Here is an 18,921-nt window from a genome sequence, read left to right on the forward strand (position 1 = left end):
GCAAATGCAGAATATAAAGAAGGGCTTCGTTTGCAGAATTCACAGCCTAAATATCTTCTCCAGTCTTCTACAGATGACTAAGAATTTTCTTCCTCATTTTCTCGTTCCAAAGACCCTGCCCAAACACTGCACAGACAATCCTGCCAAAAACAAAATATCAAGAAAGTTAGCAAGAAGAAAATCTACCCTGACAACTAAGAGAGCGCAGTGCAGCAGAACAGATCTCCTTGCATTAGATGTGCTTTGATGGTATGTGTGTCATATTTCCATGCCACATTGTGAGGACAGAGATGGAGCCTTGCTTCTAGAACTCTCCAAACATGTTGACACCATGCTGTTGACCTGATAATTCATTTCAAGCCAACCCAGTATCACACAAATCACAAGCCTTCAAATATGTAACATTTTGGAAGTTATCTTCCACTACTTCTGTGACATTTTCACAACTGTCCAAGAGCACAAATTGGGTTTCTGAGTACAAAAATGAATGAGACAAGACTCGAGAACTGTGTTAGAGTTAGCAGATCCCACTACTCTGTGACAAGAGCAACCCGCTTCATTAGCAGAACTAATATATCCTGGTTGCCTAGAGATTCCCAGTACATTGTTACTGGAAGAGCCTCATTCTTCCTCTATGCCTCCCCAAAACAGTATTTTGTCCTTTCTGTGCAGTATTCAGTTTCATGCCATGGCCCGAGATCCCATGTTAATTAGGCTTCCTGGTATAATATCTCTGGATACTTTCCACCTCCTGAAGTCCACAGTACAAAGTATCTTTTCTAGTCCTCAATCCTTTTCTAATTGAAGAAGAAAAGAAGTAAGAGGACCTGTGGACTAGGCAACACATGATATTGCTGATGTGACGTGATGATCAGCCTGCTGGCTCGTACTCTCAGCTGCCAGGCCAGCTGAAGAGGGAAAGAAGGCTGAACTCCTCATTCCTTTCCCTTTCACCTCTTCCCAGTGTCAACTTTCGTAAAAATCTTTTAAAACATAATGCCGAAATCACCGCCCCTCCACCAAAGCTGACTGATACTGCTGCACGAGATATGAGAGCAGCAGATTAATAGGAAAGACACAGACAACAACCATAAGCTTTGATCTCTCATCAAACAAGGCTAACCAAGGTTACTGTCCCATACTATTAGCACCCAAAGAGCTCTCCAGGGAGACATTCCTTCCAGGAGAAAAAAAAAAAAAAAAATCAAATCAGTAACATATAACAAAATCAGAGCCATTATCTTTTCTGGTTTTAGACACTTTGACAATTTCTCTGGCTATGAAGTATGGGACAGGGGATGTTCTGCTACTTGCAAGAAAACAAATTTGCATGGTGGTGTTCCCTGCATGTTTGCTTTGAAGTGGAAGACTAACTGCCCTAGTGCTTCTGAAGACTGGCCAGTATTGCAATTCAGAACAAGTATCTTCAATGGAATTAGTGAGTAACTAGATCAAACTTTAGAACTGAAAATGTGAGCATCAACTAAGTGAAAGATCTCTTTCAGTCATTTAATAAGAACCCGAAAGCTGGCCCCTTGCCAAAGAACAAGTGTAAAGTCAGGTTGCTATCTGATAGACCCTCAGTAAGACGTATCATGAGCTTCTGATAACCAGAAGACTGGGCAGAATGAAAGGCACTTCACCTGCCTTCTAAGAATTTGCTTTCACTTGTTTTAACTGTGAGTCATAAATTACCATTCCCCTCTTCAGTACTAGCAACTCAGTTACCATACCAAGCCTAAATGTCCTGTATAGGTAACAAGATCTACGTAATAATACTCCATGAACTAAATGTGAATTGCTTGACAGAAGCAACACACTCTTTAGACTGTGGTCAACTGGTTCAAAAGAAACAGAAAGCCCTAATCCTTGTTTTGATTTGTGAAGTGATTCTGTATCCTGTCTGGTCTTGACCAAGACTTCTCAACATCTCTGCAAAACATTAAAAACTATTTTATTGAGGTGTTGTGAATTTAGAGTTTGTAAAGAATAGAACAAGTCGTTACACGCCGCTTCCATATAGGGCTTTTGATATTCAGTGTCTGCATTTTATGTCCAGAAAAGGGGCTTTTGATAGTCCTTCTTAGGTATTGCATAGATAGTTAATAATTTGATTTTAGCAAACATGGTTCTGAAGACGACAAAAGCATTTTAAAACTATTTTATTAATCAAACAAATTAATAAAATGTAAAAAAACTCCAGCCACTGTTATACTCTATACATTTGCCATAAAAGACATTCAAAAGAATGGACTGACCAAATATTTCTTATTTCCAGTTCAGAAAAATATCTTCTGGTGACACAAATGTTCTAAAGGTCTGGAAAGATCACTTACTCCCTGCCATCTGCATTTGAGAAGCCCTTTCACAGTCTGCAGGATCTCACTCACTACGGATGTCAGATAGGACAGAGCAGGTCACTGTGCAAGCAGGTAGGGGCAAAAAGCAATTGCTGTTTCCCACACAGGAACTGTTGTTCAGTATAAAGTGCAGATGTTCCAAAACATTTAACTACAGCTCATGATTTTTATATTTTTTATGAACTTAGTACCATTTTGCACAGTGTGTTATACATTTGCACTAATGAAATAAATTTTTTAAAGGAATTAATCTGGTTGTAACAAACACGCATCTGTGAAGCTGTCATTAGAGTCTCTCCAGATCTGTAATTTGAGTATCTCTTTCCAAGCAGTATTTGACTAGTTTGGATTGCTCTGTGTAGACAGTATTCCATTTTGGTTACTAGTGTTAATTACTGTCAGTTATCTGTCACAAGTGTCAGTACACAGCTTGCACGGATTCTTCTGCTCTGTGTTAGCAGTTATTTACAGCATACGGAATGAGGATATAACCAATTGATTCACCCTTTTGGTAACAGGAGTAACCATACTAGTTAAAAGTCTAAGAATGAAGCAGGAAAGTCTATAACAGAAAGAGACAGAGACTTTTGAGCTGCTGCTGAGCTGACAGGACAGAGAACCTGTAGTACAGAGATGCCCGTAACTACTGATCTGGGTACACTGTGGCAAAATCAGCAGACATGGCTTTGCTGTGCGCTTGAGATTCTGTTGTGTATTTTAAACTATTACTTTGTGACTCTCTGTCCTAGAATTTTTTCCCATAAGCCTCGTTGTTTGTGGGTTTTTTGGTTTGCTTGGGGTTTTTTCCTCTCTGTGGTGGTTTTTTTTTTATTATTTTAATAGGAAAAAGGCATGAAAATAGAGATTTTTTTTTTCCCCTTCTGTAACAACAATGCTACGTAGTTAACTCCACAAAAGATTCAACATTATATGGTAACCTCACTGTGACATTTCTATCTTCCTTCCCAGGCAATGTATTATAACAAGAATTTCAGGCGCCAGCACAGATTCTCATTAAATTTAGTAGTATTTAGCTGAAAGCAATGCCAAGGATAAGCTAGATTCAGTGTGCTAAATGACAAAAAAAAAAAAAAAAAAGATATGCCCTAAAAGTATCATTACTTCACAAAATACTTCAGATTATTTCAATCTTCTGTTCTAGTTTTAAAAAGTCAGATGACATTTATACCAACAGAAATGTCTCTGGGACTTCTGCTCGCATTCAAGAAAATAAAGATGGATATACTGTCTTCTCATTAACATCCTGGTTTTGTGCCCCATCTCACGGGGAGATCTCTTCCAAACCTTCGCTTGCATAGTCACCACATATCGCCCAGTCACATCATGTCCAGCTGCAAACAGAAGAAACAGATTTGGAAGAAGCAGCACTGAATTCAAGTTATTTCGTATGTGTGTTTAGCACTTAGAAAACAAAGCAAATTCGGAAATCCTTGTCATGTAACAGAAACGGACTGCGTAGAACTTAATACTAAGCCGCTATAAAGTACAAAAACACACAGAAAAATCTCATCTTCACATAATCGTATGTTCAATTTATAGATTTTAAAAAGCACAGACCCAAAGTAGAAATCTGCCTGCTATTGAATCTTCTTTAAACTGTCTATGTTATCAGCTTAAGCCTTGGAGAAATATTTGTAATGACTCGCCTGTAAAAAATAGCTAAAATATTTATTAAAAAAGCTTCTTGAAATCCTTGAATTTCAGCAAGCCTATATAAAGAAGGTTAATTGAGAAGATTAAAACATCTTTTAAAAATTATTTCCAGTTTTCAACCCACATAAATAGCTGTTCTAGATCTACAAGCTTTGTTAAATGCTATTATAGTAAATTATAACAATCTGCTATCAAATGAGCAGCCTCATGGGCTCTTTTGAAACACACTAGAGGACACATTTAACCTATGTAAACACCTGTGTAACTACATAACACAGTGTTTGCCATCATGAAATTACACATCTGGTTACGTTTACAATAGCAAATAAGTAATTTTACATGGCTCTTTCTGACTCAATTCCTTAGGTGTTTGCTAAGCCATGCACTCCAATTTACTGCTTTAAGAAGCACTCGCTGTCTCTCACTGCTCCTTGCAGTTACAGTTAAATTCGAAAGCCACACCATGTCTTTATGGTACTCACCAAATCATCAACATCACCACCTTCATCTGTGGGAGGCAGGGTTTCATTTTTCTTTTCTTTTGGAGCCAAGAACTGAAAACACAAATGTATTTATATGATACCAACAAAACTCAGACCTCACATGTTAAATTAACAGATTGTCTCCTTTGTATATCAAAACAAATCCACCTGTAATTAAAAATTATGAATGAAGTTTTTTCTGTTTTCCACCATCCAAAATCATCACGAAATACGGGAAATTTCTTAAGAATTGCTTTTAAGGGATTTCACAGTGAAATGTGTTGAATCACAGACAAAAGGATATGGTTCTTCACACAACAAGAGGTTAAGCTGTAGAACATACTGTAATAAGGTTGCTGCAAATATTAGTCCCTAATCTCAGGAGGAGATGGGGAAAGTTCAGAGAGGAAAAAATCCTTTGAAGTCAAAGTCCACAGAAACAACCTCAAGCACAGGGAGCACCTGAGACATCAGTGCCTGGAGCCTGCGTCTGTGCACTTTTCCCTACCCGTCTGTTACTCTCCACTGTCAAACATGGGATTCTGGGCTAGACAGAAATTTTTTCTATTACAACATGGCCATATATATGTTCTTAAAAAAATATAATTTAAAAAGTAGTATTGTATGTAACTACAAAATGCTAAAGGACAGCAAAACGCTCCCCCATTGATATGAATACATATGTGAGCTGACCAATGGCTTGTTTAGCAAATTTCTTAAGTGTGACATTCTAGTTCTGCGTGGAACTTAAAAGTTTCCCATTTAATTCAATTAACATTTAACAAACGAACAAAGACGTGAATTTAAAAAAAAACCAACCCTCAAACACACAAGATGGTTAGAATGCCAGTCTTTAAAAATAGAAAATTCATTACGTAAAATTCTATTGCTGTAGCTGCTGATACAACTCCCCATATGCCCTTCACTTAAAGCATGGCATCCACAAACAGAAGGTAAAGGTAAGTTGCTCAGATACTATAACAACTGAAATCAAGCATACAGACTATATCTCGAGTACAGTCACCTCTGAATTATTTTTCTCTTAGTAAAAAAAATAATTTAGTTAGAATGGCAGAAAAAAAATACAAGTATTTGACTCTTACTTAAAAAGGGTCTAGTTGCTTACAAGTTTTAGTTATGGTCTCTTTACCAATATCCTTTTTATCAAATCATAAATTTTCTTTTTCATACTAAAATGCACCAGAACAAGTATACAGAGCTGGGAAGAACCCTGCCCCAGATAAAAAGATGTCTGTGAAAGCTGGGGAGGAAGAAAAGCCACATTCCATGACTTTGAGTTCCATCATCATTAATTCAGAAACAGCTTAGCTATAACTCTAGATGACGAAAGAGAACAACTAGCTAGAAAATAACCACATTAAACAGGGTATAAATACCTCTTGTGCAAACAGCTGGCTCCTGAAAGCAAGCTACTGTTTACCTGAGGACTCAAACTGTAACAGCCATAAGGTTGTGTGAAAGGTCATGGGATCCCCACCTGAGCGCTATGAGTCTCTGAGACAACACACTTGTACTGTCAAAAGCTTAAACATTATTTTACATAAATAAAATATTCTGCTTCTCTAGAGCAATAGTGACAGCTTTAGACAAGGGGTAAAACATGGAGAACTTACCTGTTGTGGGAAAGTACCAGGTACCATACCCACTAGGATGAAAAGCAAATACATTGCTTTTGGTTAACACCAAATACAGAGGATGTAGAAAACCTCTGCCTGGTTGTCTCACCACCCAAAGGTCAGACCTTTCCTACATCCTAAACAGGAACATCCAACAGGAATGTAGAAAGCTTACTCCACAAACAACACTCACGTTTTAACATGCTGACTTCAACTTATCATATAGATTTTGCAGCTGCAAAAAAATGAGAAGGTGATGGGGCCAGAAGGAATTAGAATTTCAAGGTGCTGTATGTCTGTGTATCTTTTTTGCTGGAAAAGTTCTCAATCCAGTAGTAATATAAAGCACATACCATGAAACTAAAAGCTAATTACATTGTCAGCTCTGAAAGGCTTTTTGTGCCAGATCAAATTTCTTTTTAAACAGTTAATTAAGAGTCAAATGGTATTTCTAAAAGTAGCACATTTTTCAAAGTTTTCCAAATTAGCTTTCCCACACTAGATTAGGTAAAGCAAGCTAAATAAATGTATAATGAAGAACTGCAATAAATTGAAACTTGAAGTTACCATCAAATCCTGAACATTCAAAGTTGTTTTTTCTTCCAAAACCTGTTTTACATTTATGCAAAAGAAGCTACATATAATAGTTTTGCTGAAATCCATTATCTTCCCCAAGGCAACCAGAAAAAGCACTTGACATTTCTGCTCTTTTAACCTATCATCCTCATGCTCTATAAAGAGTATTTCCACTATCAGTGCAGAAAAACAACCACAACAAAACCACACAACACTTAAAGTCCTTTTTCTCAGCAACCTTGTATGTCTGTCTTTCTCCTTCAAACAACAACACTATAAACCCGAAAACTTACACCAAAAGAGTCCTGAAACAGCTATCAGCTAGCGATCTGCACACAAGAGAAAAGGCTTTCGTGTCACATCGGACCGCACCGACAGCCAGTCCCTTGACCTACACACTTGCACGTGACCTGTTACAGAAGTAAAGAAAACTTGCATCTTGCTCTGTTGTGTGATATTTTAAAAGATCCAACATAACCCTTTAGTGAAGGGTAAGGCCTTCAGTATAGAAAACAAACCATTTGTGCAGTCTACTATAGACATAGGAAAATGCTGGCCTTGTATCACGCAGGAAACCTGTGACAGGGTTTAACTGGACCAAGTAGGATGAGATTTTAGATCAGCCCCATAATCTCAAGATAAAATTTTCTGTCTCTGCAGATACGACTCCAAGAACATGCAGTCTTCCGATTTCTTAAGTAAAAAGTCATATAAACCCTCAACAGACAATGGCAAATCAGGGCTCTGGGTTTGCATCTGGAGAGCGTGTGGGGAGGTGGTTATCTAGTGAATTACTGAGATTGCCGACTGCCTTGTTAGCAAAAGGTTTTATTCCGAAAGTCAAGGTAACTGCCATGTTAGAGAACTCTGTTGCAGAGCTGATTTCATGCAATCTCTCATATTCCCCTATTTTAAAGGGAAGTCACGGCCATTGTAGGACCTTCAATCAATCACAAAAGAAGTTCCTGTATTACAACACCTGGCTGACTGCAGGGTGACGTTAAAACCGAAATATTATTTTGAAGTTGGTCTACAAATGCTTAGCTCCAGCTTAGTCCGACACCTGTAAATCTAGTTCTTGGTACTCTATAATTTGTGCTATGTTCCTATAAAGGCACAGTATTTTTTAGCCACCACAAGCTCACAGTTAAGACAACAGCACATTGTAATGTCTTCATGGCTAGTACAGATTTCCTTAAGGAATAGTGGCTATTTCACACAGCATTACCACATTTTGAGCATCAATGGTAGTTTCAGACTAGGAAGTTAAATGCTCAAGAAACATACTATCTTTGGAAGTTTCCAAGTAAATTCACAGCATTTGGAATATATAACAAAAACTGATATTCTTTAAAACCACCACTGGGGAAAAAAGTTGCTCTATACAATTATGTGTGATGAGAAAAAGCCAGTAGGTCTTTCATGTCTAGAAAAAACCATCATATTCTGCCATTTCTAGTCTGCACGTTTGCTTAGCTTTCTTAGTTTGTTAGCTTTTCATTTTCATGACATTTCTGTGCCTTCCTCACCTTGAGGTAAATCCTTAGAGATGAAAAAAGCAGTTTCTAAATTACAAACTTTTAACCGCTCATTAATTCACTCATGGAGGACCTACTTCTACCCCCTTCTGGTTATTGCTAATGTAAATCCTGGAAGTTGCAAAAATCAATGTGGCATCTTAGAAAAGCTGCTTCTCTGCAAAGTACTTAGTGATTTTAGCCACAGGTTTACCTTGAAGGGTCTGTAATACAAGGATCATCTTCCTCCTAAACTATTTAAAATCATGGCTAGCAGCCTGATACAAGAACGCTCATCTTACACTCTCCACACAAATACCATTTTGGACAGCAACTCTGAATTCTGCTTTCCTTCAAAGAGAAGGCACCACTCTGCCTGTTAGAATTCACTCCTTTGTAACTGTGACATCCTTCATTCATCACTGCAGTAACTGAAGTGTTATATTTCTGCAGAAAGAATACCTGCAAATACTCCCAAACTTTCATTTCCAAAAGGATCTAATATGATCACCAGTAATAATACCAGCATCAGCTATGGTGTCCACCAATCCACAAGAGCTGTGTAAAGTGGAAAATACCAATATTGTTGCATACATGGTGAAAACTATCCATAACAATTTTACATTGCTAGAGTTCAACCACCTTTAGACAAAAAAGTATCCTGACTTTCGAACTTGTGTGCTGACAATGAGATCAGAGTTCTATCTATGAAGTTCAAATACTGATCTTGCATATATAAATAATCAATTATTTCTGTTGCACTACACTGAGTTATTTTTCTTTGTAGAGGATATTTTCAGCTAATGATGTCAATACATGCTACTTTCTAAATACCAATTAAAGCAAAATGTTTTAGGGAATTATTTTTGCTCTGAATTGGGGCAATTTCATATGGATCCTATTTCATTCACCCAAAGATTTATCCACATAAGAAGGAATCTTCTGTTCTAGGGCACAGGCTCTACACAAATAGATGCTCATTAAAAAAACGATACCTTTTCAGCTTCTTCACTAGTCACTGAACTTCCCTCTGCTTCATCTTTAGTGATCAAAGAAATTCTGTCTAAAAAAAAGACAAGACATAAAAACATCACTAGAAGGCTTCCCAAAAATCACACTTAATGTTAGAAATGAAAAAAGTCTTCCAAATTCCAGCTTCTGAATGTGTCATCATCACCAGCAAAAATTTAAAAAAATATTACTCAAAGGAAAATGTGACTTGCATAAATGAGTCAACTACGATATAAAAATAAATTAATGAGCATATTCATAAGCTTGTGGAAGTATCCATTTAGGAAACTGCTAATATTATGACAATCAAACTAATGGGACACTCAAATCATAGACCACAGATTAAATGCTGAAAATCTATCAAAAATTACATTTTTAGTCATTCACAGCTCTTAGGTCCTTAATAGCCTTCAAAAAATTAACTCCTACAAGCACTTATGCTGGGATTACCTACAGTCTGACTACCAAAGTGCTCTTTGGTTGTGCCAGCACCACCATTCAGTGACCTCCCTAAAAAAAATCCAAATCAAACCTCGATTACTTTTTACCCCAATAGTTTTTCCAGTCTGGCCTATCACCTGGCTTCATGAATGGTTGTGCCCGCGGGTGTGAGCGTGAAGAACAGGAGATTCACAAAGGCTTCGGCAGAGGCACAAGTGTGAAACCACCTCAATGTGCCCATAGAACTACATGGCAGGGTTTTGTGAGACAAATGAACTTGTCAAACAGATCTGTCTTGCTCCTGAGCCACTAACTCATTAACTCACATCTGTCCTCTTTTGGTGACTGCAGTCGCTCCTGACAAAGCCCAATGCCACATTTGGTAGAAAAGAAGGGATGGGTCATGTGGCAAAAAGCAGGGAAAACAGGATTTCTGCTTTTGATAGCAGCAAGCAAAACCAATTTCAGCTAACTAGTGACAGCAGAGAGATTATGCATAAAGCACCATGATTTTTTCATCTTCTCACAAGAATACAATCTATTTTGTATGAAAATACCATCTGTTTGTTTTTGTAATTTTTTTTCTAAAAAAATGTACTCCAGTTTGTTAAAAACCCTGGTTTGTACCAACTAAACAACACTAAAACAGTATTCCAGTATGGCTTTGGCAGATGCTAGTTTCCTAGCTGCAAAATTTTTTGGGTTTTTTGTGATTGTTATTTTGGGGTTTTTTTCCAAATTTCTTCAGAGAAAGTCCCTTACAATACTACTGAATATCATATTCTTTCAGTGTTGCCTTGTGCTGTTGGTTTGGGTTCCTAAACAAATTCGCACCTTATACTTTGAAAATGCTGGACAAAGTAGACATTTGAGATTGTCTGGAGTTTGTCACTTTGAAAGCGCTGTACAAAAGCATATCATTGCATTTTATAGCATGCACCCTTAAGAGATACAGCTGGGCATTGAACAGATTTTCTCAGCACTGGTTCCAATTAAAAACGAGAGTATGACGTAAAAGATTTTTTTAGTCCACCAGGCTTCATGTTTGTGAAAATCTTCCTTCATTTATCACTTGCGTAGTCTCTGAATGTCTTTTGGAATCACACTGCCTCGTATCTCCCAGTTTAATCATAGGTAGGTGTCATATTACCGCATACTCTGTCCTTCAGGTTGCTTAAACACAAAATGATCAGTGACATATTTCAATGCTATCTATGCTTTTTTGAAGTTTAATTTGGAAGAATCTTTTTATATCTCTGCTGCATGAGTTTTTTCCATTTATTTTGAAATTCAGCTGAAATCATATCTTCTGCTCCTTACCCTGTAACATTTAATTTGTCTCTCTTCTTCCACAATTAATTTACCATTTCAACAAGACTTGGCAAGGCATTATGAATATTGCTGATACAAAACTATTAGTGCAGAAAAGGAAGGTGCAACATGAAAGTCTTTTTTTACGTTTTCAAACAGGCTGCAGGAATGAACCATACCAAAATACCACTCTGAGGTTAGTTTAAGTGTCCCATTGCTAACAAGGTTTGCTCTTTCATAACATTACATAATGGATAATAGAACTAGAAATACTTTTTTTTTTAAAACACCATTCTACCTTGTATTATGATCTCCCAGAAATCAGCTAAGGCTTTATCTTCCATCTTTGATTTCAGGGCCTGCAGAAAATCATTAAAGCACTGAACCTTGGAGAGCTGAAAAAAATAACAGTAATGATAACGGAGAAATATTAAAGTAGCTTACTGAAGAGCACTGCAAACTTAATTCTTCATTAAGTCATCCAACATGGTGAACACAAAGGTCAGTACAGATTTTGGGTTTTACCCCTACTAAAACCAAGAGTTCCAAGGAAAGGTGAGGCACAAAGACTGCCTTTCAGAAAGCTAGAAAGACTTTCTTGTAACTAGATTTACTTAAAAGTAAATTGGTAGGATTGTTTATTTTTCTTTTACAAGTATCAGGTCAAAGACCTTGTGGTTTTATGTTTAAAAGAAAACAAACAACAGCAAATAATACCAGAGATGCTAATCCATGTTCTAGTAATAAAGAAACATAAAATGCAAGTATCTTCCTAAACTTTAATCTGTGTAGATTTTAAACTACGAATCAATTTTTTTTTGCTCTAGCAATAAATTATCAAGTTTCTAATATAGCAAATAGGTCTATCACGTTTTTAATTTGAAAGAGATGAGAGTTTTCACATATTAACATTACCTTAACAGCTTCCTCTCTGAAAACTCTGATACAATTGATCCCTTTCATGTAATACTGTGAACCTTTATTTTCCAGGAACTGATCAATGCGGTTTATCAACTGCTGACTCACTGAAAGACAAGGAGAAAAAAATAAATCAAAGAAGGTACACTTTCAAGGGGAAAAAAAAAGTTCCTTCACATCTCTTTTTTTTCTGTTCCACAGGCATCAAAAGAGTTAATCATACCCATACCACCTCAAACTACTCAAGCTGATAATTGTTATCTAAGCTACTGTCAATTACTTCAGCCTCTCTGGAAAAGCTAGATATAGAGGAAGAAACCCAAGCATTGCCAAGGCAAAAATCTTCCCCTTCCCTCAAAGCCAAGAAAAAAAGCACTGGCCCAGCTCATTTGATAGAAAGTAAAACCAGAACACTGGGGATCCTAAAGCTGAGGAAGGTTATGTTTTACAACACTAGAAGATGCCCTAAATGTCCTTTGAAATACATGCATATTTCAATAAAAGCATTAAATTCACAATGAAGGTGTAATAATGTCAAAACAACAGCTGTAGGGTGATTGCAGTTAAAAGACTACTTTGTTATTGACATTAGAGTATTATCTTGGCTATGTACAGGTAGTTTGATTTTTCATCGGGGCAATGCTGATTATGGAGATAAGTATTATAAACTGTGCATGCTTGACAGAGAGAAGCAGAGGCAAACAATGAGACTTGTACCGACCAGAAGGGGAACAGCAGTTTCACCCTCACTGTTGAGCTCCTAAAAGGTAGGCAGCCATAAACTCCTGCAAGTGCAACAAGTGAAAACGTCCCCAAGAGCTCTGCAAGGCCAACTCACACCTGCTGGATTTTAGTCCTTTATTTTCATAGAATAATAGAACACCAGGTTGGAAGGGACCAAAAGGATCATCTGGTTCAACCCTTCTTGGGAAATGCACCGTGTAGACAAGATGGCCCAGCACCCGGTCCAGCTGAATCCTAAAAGTGTCCAATGTTGGGGAATCCACCCTTTCCCTGGGGAGATCACTCTCATTTTCTTCACGTTTAATTACAGGAGAGGAACTCTCCAATTTTACTTTCTAGCAGGCACCTCAGCCTGAGCAGACAAAAGTGTGAGAAGTGTACGTACAACAGCGATCCACAAACTCAGAAGCGCTGTGAGAAGGATGAGTAGGGACTGATAGTCCACTGCCTCTCTCAAAACAAGAAAAGGTGGGTTAAAAACAAACAAAGAAAAAAGTACCTCTTCAAACAGAACCAGTTAACCTCTTTGCCACAGGCTGCTGTGGGATACTAGAAGTTTTAATAGCTTAAAAAAATGCTCGAACAAATTGTTAGAACTCTTAGAAAAGGAACCCTATCAAGGGAGATGAAAGATGATGTTGCCGTTGAGGAAGAAAATGCAGGAAAGCATTCCGGACAAGTCGCAGCATCTGCCTGTCCTGTTCTTGTACTGTTAAAGAAAGGTTACTGGATCAGTAGAACCTTTAGCCTGACCTATAGTTCAGATGTTATGGGCATATATGTAACTGCAACTTGGAAACAACATAGAAAATAATCTGCTGGAGTCATGGACAAAACCAGGATAAGTAAACACAGCAAGAAGCAAACATTGTTTAAATACTATATTCCCCTCTGCCCACTGCAAGCATTCACAGCTCTAGCTGTTATATTTATGTTCTATAAAATGTCTAATTGAACTGAATCTGAAGGACAGAACTCTGAAAAGAGTGAAACAAGAGAAGTCTGATAATTCTCTGGCTAGCTTTTGACCGTACCGAGTGTCTAGAAAAGGAGGCGGCTGATGTTTCCGTGCAACAGCGGCGCTCCCAGCACACAGCGAGCTCGAGTGCCTGCTGCTCCAAGGGCCAGCAGCTCACTCTGCCTATTTATTTTACCAGTAGCTGACAAACTATACTGAAGTCTCACTACTTAAGCTCCCCAAGTTGTCAGTCTATTTTTTTCATGGTTAAGGATTTTGTCATTAAGTGTTCTAATTTCTTATGAATTGCACTAATAAAACCAAGTCCTGCTGGTATTTTCAGTGGTGGTGTTGCGGTGTGTTGTTTTTTTTTTTCTTTTAATGCTGCCTTTTCATTGATGTTTTAAATTAAAACCCCGGGCATTACAAGGGTGCAATAAAAGTCTTTATTGCCAGAACGATTCCAGCATAGTCTTTGAAATTATCACTTTACTTCTTTTGCATTTTTTTTTTTTAATCTTTTTCCATTTGATTGCACTGTCAGGCATAAGAAGAAAAGACTTTTTCTTGCTACTGACTGTGAGCTGCCTCCTTTTGAAATCTGTTGTAAGGAACTAAAAAAACTCTACACTGTTTTACTAGGCACTGAAAGACCACAATATAGGCATGAAAGAGGTTACGTGGCAGCAATATTTTAAGTCAGATTCTTCTAACATCTTGAAACAGCTTGGCTAAAATTTGGACTGTCCATTTGGTCTCACTTAAATGACAGGTCAGTGACTAATGAATCTAAAATAGATAAAATCCCTGTGTTCTGATTAGACTACCAAATTACTTCAGGGGGGCAAAGACAATACCAGAGGTGGTAGGCAAGGATTATAACTGGGAGTTCTCTGAAGTGGACTCTGTTCCTTTACACTTCTTGTCTGAGAACTTTGTTGATCTCCTGCTGCCTGTCATCTGCCTTTCCATTAGTGTGAATCTTTGGGTTTGGGTGCTGCAAAAAGTAAATCTCCCTGTTTTTGGAGAAAGGCATAAAGATGTCTGTCTAACTAAGCTGTGCGTTAACTCTGATGTGTCCCAGACAAATCTCAAGCATTGGGGTTTTGAAGAGCAGATCCCAGAGTTACAAACCAACAGTCTGTTCAGGCTAACACTGTAGAATAACAACTTTTTTCCTTCTCTCCCAACTTCCCTCATCCCTCACACACATTTAAGGAAGTAAATGCACAAACGTCTACATTTTCCATTAGCTGGAATTCCAGCACTCCTAATAACCATCATATTCGGCTGATCTCACAAGAAATCTTTATCTCCTGCTTCCTCCTTCTACTGTACCTGATTGGTTAGATAACAAATATAGTGATTAAAGACTGGATAACTACAGGCTAAAAAAAAATTTAATTTAAAAAAAAATCTTTGAATAGAAGCTCTTTTTTTCTAACAGAATTTAATCCCTTCCCCACTGGCATTCAGACACATTCTCTACCCTAAAATACACTCACCAGTGCTGTTACTTCTTGTGAAGTATGTCATGAACAATCATATTCACTTGTTATCTCTGAATGGTTACAGTACAAAAGTGTACTTATATTTTCGTGTTTGTTCTGTCCAGTCCTTGATCTTGATTACTATGCCAACCAGATTACAGAATAATAATAGATAAAACTGTATTATAGTCCCAGTTCTATTCCTTGGGGATTTTTTTCCCCCTAAAAAAATAATCAGGTTAAAAACCCAGTTATTTCTGTAGATGAAAGACTCCTATTTTTACCAATCTTTTGATTTATCCACTGGTGGTGGTAATGATTTGTATTCATGGACAGTGCTTAAAGTTAAGAGTCACTGACGAAGCAGTTAAATCACCTGATAATTAATTTTAACCTACTGCTCTATAAGTATAATCTTTTTGTAACTGAAAAGAAGGAAGAGATTCAAAACTGAAAACTGTCCTAATTTGTAAGTACTTCCTTCATCTTTAAACCAACAAACAACAACTTTAAGGTCAAGAGCTGTTGAACCACTCCAGTATCCTATGAGGTGCTGTTCAGTTTTGAAATGGTCTCTCTAAATAGCCTGTGGGTATCAAAATGAACAATTTAGGCTGGGATGTCTGAAGGACGTTGCCCAAATCCCTACTCAAACCAGGGTCGCTGTGGATCAAGTGTTCACACAGCTCCAGAGATAGTCAGTCTTCAAGTTCTCTGGGCCCCTCTCTCAATGTTTGACTACCATCACTGTGATTTTTTTTTATTATTTTTTTCCTCATAACATCTAATTCAAATTCTGTTCGTTGCAAATCAGAGCTCACCCGATGACTATGCCCTTCAAAGACGAATCTGGCTTCATCTTCTCTGTGAAGCAGACATACAGAAAACTTCAAAGCGATTTTATATACTCAAGTATTTGGTTTGCAAATACTTTCTAATGACTGAATCATTTTCATCAAACCAGTCACTGCATTTGGCCTACCTAGCAGTAGAGCATGAATAGTCTCCGAAATACAGAAAAACATCCAGGAAGATAAAAATGCAGATGAACTGCAAAGACGTACATCAACAAAAAGTGAAGTAAATACTAATATTTTTTTAAATTATCTTAGGTCTAGCGAGGTAGTTAACTATATACATTTCTATAGAAAATCTCGGAATAAAATGTCATCCTTGTTGCAGCTAAAATTCCCATTGCAAATCTCTTATACCCAATGCTTTTATGCATACAAAGCATTCAGTGCAAAGCCAGTGTTTTACATTTTACTAAAGCAGCTATCTACATGCCACGGCAAAAGCGTGGCACCTTAGGCATGACAGAGTATTTGCTGAAATCTTCACATGCAATTACTGACTCTTAATTTTTTTTTTTCCTAGGAATGCCTGTGAATAAAAATATTAACAAACTTTCTATAAATATAAAAATGAGCATTTGGTACAATTTGTCTCGGGACATTTTTTCTTATGTCTGCAGTTGTCATTGTCACTGAAGAGAGAAATCTGCAATCAGTAAAATAAAATAAGCTCTTTTGACTACAGGACTTCAGACATCAAGTTCTCAGATAGGAGTCCTGTAAAATGCAATGAAATCTGGCCTGTAAACTTGCACAGAAAATTTACAAATCATAGAAAATACTATGCATGTGTCAGTATCCTTTTTTGACCCTCCATTAAGCCATCCTATCGTCTACATAAGTGTATAAAAAGACAACACCCCATACCAGGCACCTTCTGCTCTCCAGAAACGCAGTCATGGATGGAAACCTTTAAACAGTCCAAGAGGACACACTGGTCACCATGTGGCTACTCCTTTAGCATTACAAAGATGGCACTCACTGCATTTGAGAATCTTTGTAGTCACAGCAATGAAGAAACTCATTGTCCACCCTTGGGAGTAACGATTGGATTCTACTCAGGCAAACTAATCTATTTTATTTGGATTCATTGACAAAAATACCAGAAGACATTACCAGAAGACTGTTCTTTGGAATGACTGTGCACTTGTAACCTGCTCAAAATAAGACCTGCATAAAATGACATCTCTCTGGCCACAAACGCAAATAAGAAAATAAAGATATCTGGAGGGGATACACAATGCTAGCTACACGAGCAATCAACATAAAACAGTAAGTTGACACCATCACACACAACTCATCATGTAAGCTGTAAGCGGATCCCTGCTGTAATAAACTGCACAGATGTCAATTCAAAACAAGGTTGATTACTGTTCAGGAAATGAGCGGCCAGCCTCAGAAAACCTATCCCCAAGACCCTTACCAATTTGAAACTCTCAGATTTTCTAAAAATATGTATTTACACATTGGTGACCCAGGTTCCACTAAGAGTGGACACGTCGTTTCTCTAGTCTGGTCTGCTGCGAGACACGGCCGCAGACACGGGCTGTCCAACCTGCACTGAGGCTTCTCCTGTGAACAGCACAAACCCTGCTCTTCAAACCCCAGAGAGGCCACTGCAGGAGATGCACTGGTACTCATTTTGGATGATAAATATACCATCAGGACTTCCTACAAGCTGTTTAAAAAACCAACAACAACAAAAAAATCCCCCCGCCATACTTTCGTCTAGATAACTTTATAATTTGGGTGAGACTGAAGAGGATGCATGCCATTAACCTGCAGCTTAATTAAAAAGCCACTCTACTATCAATATTTAAAATACACCTCTTCCTATTGCTACAACTTCTCTACCAAAAAACCCCACTCCCAATCAGTTGAAAGGTCTTTCTCCTCCCTATGGAGGGACTCTGTTGCTATTTTGTTTTAAAATGAGCAGGTAGGCTCTGTTCAGTTTGAAAGACTACACTGGGTGCTCTTTTTACACAATAAAGCAGCAAACCAGGATGCAACCCAGTAGTTCTCCTGTCTGCATCCTGAAACATACAATGTGATTTTTTTTCCCAATAAACTATTTTAACACCACAGATCATGCTTTCCTGGAAAGATATTTTACATTTCATATGTTCTAGCAGAGGAAAAAATGTTTCATCATTAAATACAATATAAAATTATACTAAAACACCCCCTTAGAACTACTGAATACTTTTAAGGCAGAATTTACTATTTACATAACCAGAATGCAATACAGCAAGCCACTAAAAACATGCCTGTAATGTTTTATGTATTAAGCTACCTAAAAGGCTCCAAAGCAGAAAAAGGATTATGCAGAAGAAAACAAATAATATGCAGACCATGTTTTTATGTATAGTGGCTTCTACCTCCCCTTTAAATGGATGACTGCACTACGTTCTATCTAACTACACCTTGTAATTACAGAGCAGATCGCACATAAAATAGAAGCCAATTGCTCAAAATTTCAGAAGCCATCCAAACATGTACTGCAGTTATCTGCAGCACAGCTACCAAGTGGATATACTTAAGCACTCTTTAGTTAAAACATCTTCAAGGGTAATCACTGTACTTACTTCTGCCTTAAAGCTTCCTACCTGATAAAATTAATTACTGTAATAAACTAGTCAACTTTCAGTTTCTGTATTCCAATATATTGTGCAGTGTTGTTTTACTGTATCTTAATACATCTGAAATTTGAGAACACAATTCCAAATTTTTTTTCAATAAACCATTTCTTTGAGAGCTAATGCAAAATCCGTGTAAAACTAGCTGGCTTATAGGTCTGGAAATTCTGGAGAGAAATAGCTATGTAGGATTTAACAGACTGTATCACAAATCTACTACTTAACACTCTCCTCAAACTATGTCCAAAAGTACCAAAGGCCTTGTTGAAATAACTAGCACCTCACTCCAGGTCCTCTGCAAATCTTTTT

The 18,921-nt window shown here is 37.5% G+C and overlaps 1 protein-coding gene across 1 annotated transcript in view; it reads right to left on the reverse strand.

Annotated features, from left to right (window-relative positions):
• Positions 1-2,203: 2,203 nt before the first annotated feature.
• The window catches only part of XRCC5 (X-ray repair cross complementing 5), a 51,103-nt gene continuing 34,385 nt past the window's right edge, over positions 2,204-18,921 (reverse strand). Inside the window, exons 17-21 of the mRNA XM_065637540.1 lie at positions 11,925-12,034; positions 11,308-11,404; positions 9,242-9,309; positions 4,517-4,588; positions 2,204-3,712 (exon numbers count right to left, since the gene is read on the reverse strand). Of these exons, the coding sequence (XP_065493612.1) occupies positions 3,698-3,712; positions 4,517-4,588; positions 9,242-9,309; positions 11,308-11,404; positions 11,925-12,034 (362 nt within the window). The 3' untranslated portion in view covers positions 2,204-3,697. The remainder of the gene's footprint in view (positions 3,713-4,516; positions 4,589-9,241; positions 9,310-11,307; positions 11,405-11,924; positions 12,035-18,921) is intronic.

Source organism: Caloenas nicobarica, chromosome 6 (assembly GCF_036013445.1).
Source record: "Caloenas nicobarica isolate bCalNic1 chromosome 6, bCalNic1.hap1, whole genome shotgun sequence".
Taxonomy (NCBI): domain Eukaryota; kingdom Metazoa; phylum Chordata; class Aves; order Columbiformes; family Columbidae; genus Caloenas; species Caloenas nicobarica.